The sequence below is a fragment of the Tasmannia lanceolata genome, unplaced genomic scaffold (genome assembly GCF_043159265.1).
Source record: "Tasmannia lanceolata isolate RefF3 unplaced genomic scaffold, GAP_Taslan_0.1 ptg000257l, whole genome shotgun sequence".
Lineage (NCBI taxonomy): Eukaryota > Viridiplantae > Streptophyta > Magnoliopsida > Canellales > Winteraceae > Tasmannia > Tasmannia lanceolata.
Window position 1 is genome coordinate 426,203 of NW_027518932.1, and position 6,351 is coordinate 432,553.

The 6,351-nt window shown below is 38.0% G+C and overlaps 1 protein-coding gene across 1 annotated transcript; it reads left to right on the forward strand.

Moving 5' to 3' along the window:
* Positions 1-4,166: 4,166 nt before the first annotated feature.
* Positions 4,167-5,129, forward strand: LOC143867497 (germin-like protein 8-2). Its single transcript, XM_077376100.1, has 2 exons — positions 4,167-4,284; positions 4,510-5,129. Exons 1-2 carry the CDS (start codon positions 4,167-4,169, stop codon positions 5,064-5,066), a joined length of 675 nt encoding a protein of 224 aa, XP_077232215.1. The 3' UTR covers positions 5,067-5,129.
* The last annotated feature ends 1,222 nt before the right edge of the window (positions 5,130-6,351 follow it).

Here is a 6,351-nt window from a genome sequence, read left to right on the forward strand (position 1 = left end):
GGCTAGTAGAATACCTATAATCCCCAATTCAATGTCTGCTGAATATGACATATGTGTAGTAGTCCGCTGTTTAAACCAAATATGACATATGTGTAGCAGTCCACTATGTAAACGTATCATATATAGAATTGACAACCATTAGCCCCATCTCCTTCTCTTTGAAATGACAAGTGTAAGGGCCGTCTCTCTCTCTCTCTCTCTCTCTCTCTCTCTCTCTCTCTCTCTCTCTCTCTCTCTCTCTCTCTCTCTCTCTATCAGCATTAAAATCATTAAATGTTAAAAACGAAATAAATGTAAAGTGTAATGATAAAGGGCGGTGAAACTTTGAGAAATTCGGGTGATAGAATTTTTTTTTAATACTTTATAGGTTCTAATAGTTTATATAAAAATAAGCCATGGAAAATATTAATTATAAGGGCCGTGACTACAAGGTTCTAATTCTTCACACGCACACACACGCACACGCACGCACGCACTAGCACACTGGCGCACACGCACATAGGGATTTGCTAGCATTCATCGCAGAAGCCATTTTACGGCTGCGCTGTTGTATGTGAGGGCAGCCACCTCGTGAATGAAGACAAACTCTCACATCGCGGATGGTCTGTTGATGGATGCTAGCAAATCCCTACGTACACTCACACACGATATAGTTACTTAACTTTTAAAGAGGCAATTCCTTAATATTCTATTTGTAGATACGATTAATTTAAAATTAACCTATTTACACATTATGCCCCTTCGTATTTGATTGTTTAAGGCGTTCATATATTTGGCCCGATTGCGGATGGACCATTGTTTCAAAAATCTCCATTGTGAGACAATCTTAGAATCTAAATTTATGGCATATAAATGGATGAAAATGAATTATTGTAAGTTTAAAAAAAAAAAAAGATTAGCGGCATTAACTTATCTATTTTAGGAATGTTTTAAAAGATCAAGAATGGTAGGGATTATTATTTAAAAACAAGAATAAGTCGCACCCTTAGCGAATTCATCAGAATGATAATCTCTTCAAAATTTGGGGAGTTTTCTTAAAAAAATTGGACCATTTACAAATCCTAATTATAAGATATATAAGACCATATGTAGATACATAAGACATGAGAGATATAATAGCTTATATTACGAAATTTTATTAGTTTTTTTATAAACACATAAGATATAAGAGATTTACTCTTGGCATTTACACTTATCTGTTCAGATTGTATAATTATCTTCGTCATATGCAAAAGAAAATTTAGGGCAGAATGTGAAATTCTCATCATTTTTATTTGTACCATGAGCTTTATCTTAAATGCGAATGATTTTTTAAATTAAAAGAAATTTTGTGTAGTTGTTTGATTTTTTAACTTTTAATAATTTATGGACAAAGGAAGATCTATTATGGGTTATGCTAATGGGAATGGTCCTATTAGTTGGATGCCAAAGTTGCAACCAACGGTTGCCTTATCCACTATCGAGGCCGAGTACATGGAGACAGCGGAAGCTTGCTAGAAAGTAGTTTGGCTTCAAGGTTTGATGGGTGAGATTGGCATCGAGTCAAAACCCATGGATTATTTTTTTGTGATAACATGTGCATCATTTGTTTGGCCATGAATTCGGTTAATCACAAAAGGACCAAACATATATCGGTACAATATCACTACATTCAGGAAGTCTGATGGAAGGATCTATTTGTTGAAAGTGTGAACCAAGGAGAATGTAGTGGATATGATCGTAACGATGGTTCAAGGAGAAAAGTTAGATCGAAGTTTATCTTCTCTCGGTCTCAAGAAGGAAGACTTGGTATGCCGATGATTATGCATCAATGTGGAGATTGTTAAAATGGTGACGCATGAGCACCAGTTTTTTCATTTTTTGTTTTTTTGGAGCGGGTCTCACTTGGTCTTTTAAGTGGGATGTTTTCCATGCCTCTCTCATATGGTTTTGTAAAGGCAAGAGATAAAAAGGTTTTTAAAAAGGAGGAGAAGAGTGAGAGGTTTGAGAGGAGAAAAGGTTACTACAAGAAATGAGGGGTTTTCTCTTTGGACTCTAGGAGGGCTTCTCTGGTGAGGCGAAAACATGTTTCTTCTTCCTGGTTACTTAGGGTGTGTTCCTCTTCTTTCATTCTTCATTTCCATTAGTTTTTCCTTGCAACCCTAGCATAATGTTGGAGGTTTTTTTAAGGGGATTTCTCCTCATACTTAGTGTATAGATTTGGGGGTTTTTTGTGATTGTATAGAAGGTTGGAGAGAAGGGTTTTTCGGTGGTTTTTACAAGTGTGGAGGTAACGTTGTGCTATTTGGTTTGAAATAATGGACCTGTGTTACCTTGTCGTTGGATGTAGCCCATTATGGTGAACTGCATATATTGTTTTCTTCTTGTGATTGCTTGTGATTTATTTCTTTTGCTCCTCTTAAAAACTGGGCTGCTGTTGGATCAAATATCAAGGGGGTACCGCCCACATGGGACTTGACCGTCGGGCACCGTATTAAAACTCTTATTTTATAATATTGTAAAGTAGTAACGGTTTGCTAGAAGAACTCTTAATTTGACAATATATTTTCTGAATTATAGTTTATAATGTAAAAGATATTAACAAGGGAAAAGTGTTTCTACTCGGTCAAAAGTAGATAACGTCGTCTACTACGTCGCATGAAACAAAGTGGGCCCACATTGCTTGGATAATCCAGAGCATTCATTTGTTAGGCCCTGAGATAGATAGGGTGTGCCCTAAAAATCAACTTCAAACGATCATCCTAACCCTTCAATTTGTGGAGGTTAAAAATGGGAGGTTCATAGCCCTCCATATTTAACCTCCACAAATAGAAGGGTTGGGATGATCTTATGGTTTTTATTTTATTTTATTTTATTTTGGCACACCCTAACTATTGCGATCAGGACCCAAACAATGTGGGCCCCACTGTAACTTTGGCCGACGGAGTAGATAACGTATCTACTCGGCCGTGTAGAAACACTTTTCCCTATTAACAATTAGATTGGTATGGTAATTCCATCACAATATTATCCGAAAACATGAAATTGTCAAAACGATTTCCCGAAGGAAATGATATATTAAGACGTTTTTTGATAAATTTGCCATCAGTGGATCAGGATCATCCTATCATAGTTTTAACGTAGATGATGGATGGATTTTTTATGTGAGTGGGGGTCCACCATATCAACAGCTTGAACGACAGAAAATCGACACCAATTATTTCTCAAATCGCATATTTGAAAAACATCCAAATGGTCAAAGGAGTTTAAAATATATTTATTTACCATTTAACCAAGTTTTGGCAACTAATCTTTAATAGCGAAGTAACGAAAATAAAATTTTTTATAGATGCTGTAAGTTTTTTTATAATTACAAGTGAAATTTTATTTTCTACCCCATTCCTCCGCATATCCATCCTTTTGTTTGTGCTTTCTTGGAAATGACTATTTTCAGGGAAAGGCAAACAAAAGGTGGAAATATAGCCATTCTTAAGAAAAGATAAACAAGAGGAGGTGGTAATGCTGAAAAGGGGTCGGGAAAAATCAATTTCCTAATTAGAGTGGTATTGGCCAACCTTAAAAAAAGGTCTGCAAATTAGCAATCAAATGGGTAGGTATAAATAGGGTAGGCATTGTTCGAGACCATGTGGGAGATCACCCAGTTTGATTTCAGCATGTCCTTCGCTCGGCTAATAGGGTAGCGGACCGTTTCGCGAGAGATGGAGTAAATTGGATCTTTGATTTTCTTCCTCCATAATATGTTGTTTCTTATTTTTCTTTGTCTGTACTCATGACCAGTTGGGTGGTGGGGCAAGCCCCACTTATTAATTTAGATCTAAGCATTTAAAAAAAGGGCAGGCATTTTTCAACTCAGATAAGTTACATTATAATTTAGTTACGAAAAGATTGTTTCAACTTTCACAGAAAAAAGAGTCTGACGACTGCTTCTATTCTTTGCGGGGAAAGATCTACTTGGATGAAAAAAATAGATTAGATAGCGTAGTTGTTAAACCATATATTGATTAAGTTGTAACAAGACCATTTCCATGAAATCACATGACACTTAAGCCATGCATCTATTTCTCTCTCTCTCTCTCTCTCTCTCTGCCTATAAATATGCACCCATTCTAAGCTTCTTCCACACCATCAAAACACTCGCACCCAATACTCCTCTTTAGATTGATAAAATGGAGAAGGCTACTCCCCTCCTTGTACTTGTACTCCTTTCCTTGGCATCTTCTCTTACCTTTGCCGCTGATCCCAGTCCTCTACAGGACTTTTGTGTTGCTGACAATATGTCTCCAGGTACAAATGCTTTTTTTTTATTTCTCAATTTAACTTCCATTAGTATCATGATAATCACGTGTTTGTGCAAACCCAATTCCATTTTTGGTAGGTATTGTGGGGTTTGGCTAGATGACTTGAGAAATATTGTTATTGCATTTACTCTGCGTGTGGACACCGGCCCTACGTGCATGGGTTATGTTTTTTTTTATTGGCTGATCTTTTTTTGATGTTTTTCCTTCTCAGTGTTAGTCAATGGCGTGGTTTGCAAGGACCCAATGCTCGCTCAGGCAAGCGATTTCTTCTTTCCAGGGCTTGACATGCCACGCAACACAAATAACCGAGTTGGGTCCAATGTGACCGCAGTGAACGTGGTCCAAATACCAGGACTCAACACTCTTGGCATCTCCATGGCTCGCATAGACTTTGCACCCTACGGACTAAACCCTCCCCACACACACCCAAGGGGCACTGAGATGATTGTAGTTCAAGAGGGCACCCTCCTCGTTGGTTTCGTCACCTCTAACCTTGCAAATGGCGAAAATCGGCTCATATCAAAGGTCCTCAATAAGGGTGATGTGTTTGTGTTTCCAATAGGTCTCATTCACTTCCAATTCAATGTTGGACAGACCAATGCGGTGGCCATTGCCGCTCTGGCAAGTCAGAACCCAGGTGTGATCACCATAGCTAATGCCGTCTTCGGATCAAACCTGCCCATCTCCGATGATGTTCTCGCCAAGGCCTTCCAACTTGACAAGAAAGTAGTTGATTTTCTTCAGGCACAGTTCGGGCCCAAAAACTAGATGACTACCGACAAGGATCCCATGCATTAACTACCATAGTGTATTGGAATATGCAAACTTGATGTTTGCATTTCTTAAAAGAGTAATAATAATACAGTCTGAGTATGTCACTGGGGAAATCAAGGGATTGATTGACTATACAATCTTGTTTTTCATGAATTCGTCTCTCTCTCTCTCTCTCTCTCTCTCTCTCTCTCTCTCTCTCTCTCTCTCTCTCTCTCTCTCACACACACACACACACACACACACACCGATCATGAAGTCTGCAACAGGATGATCCTAACCCACTGATGGGAAACATAAAGTCAAAGTGAAGCCCAAACTTAAAGCGAGGGATACACTACACATTCTGATGGTTATCTTTTATAGTTCATCACAAAGAAATTCACATAGGGTTCATCACAAGTGATTTGGAACCACACAAGGACCAATGTGAAGTAAAATAGGCATAGAATGAGTAATCAGAGAATCATTTTGCCAAGATACGAACCAAACAGGATCAAATCACATCCCGAGACTAAAAATGTAGCTGAAACTGAAACATGCAACGAGAAGCATGGTCGCGTATTTCAAAAGTTCACAGTGGAGATTTACAAGCATGATCAAACACAAGTAACTAAGATCAAAATATACGAATGAACAAAGTCGCGATATTCAAAAGGATTCATATATCACGTGACATAAACGATGTCTTCATCATAGTAGACCAAAACTGAAAATTAGCACCTTTAAACAAACGAACGTTTTGCTGAAAACTTGAAGAATTGGTATTGCCTGCCATATTGCCAACTTACCGAACCCGTGCCGGTCTTCTTTCGAAATTGTCCCCAGCCTTTCTGCTCTGATACCACTATGTAGAATTTAAAGAACAAGTAATACAGAAACACAGAAGAGAACAGAACACAAAAGAACTTTATTATATTGCTGAATGTATTTAACACACACGAAATAGCCTTTCAATAAGACTTTGACTTTGTATCTCGCGGCCAATCCATAAAGCATGTTTCCTATCTACTTTTAACCGATACAACACTACTCCAATCCGGTGTCTCTCTCTCTCTCCAACGTGCATGAACTGTTGGTGGGCCCAATAATTAATTTGTTTTAATTTGTGAGGAAGGTAGGTCCCACCATAGGATGATCCAAACCATCCATTCGATGGCCCACAACGTAAATAGGTTGCACCGCGAAATATTATTTCCAAAGCTCTGATCTAAAGAGAAACCTCTATAGATTTGAGGGTTGCGATCATCCTTTGAAAATGATATTTTGAAAATGATATTCT

Bases quoted from the DNA above. Each gene is read 5' to 3' on its own strand.
- LOC143867497 (XM_077376100.1), top strand. From the start codon at position 4,167: ATGGAGAAGGCTACTCCCCTCCTTGTACTTGTACTCCTTTCCTTGGCA. The intron at 4,285-4,509 runs GTACAAATGCTT...TTTCCTTCTCAG, and splicing joins TGCTGACAATATGTCTCCAG to TGTTAGTCAATGGCGTGGTT.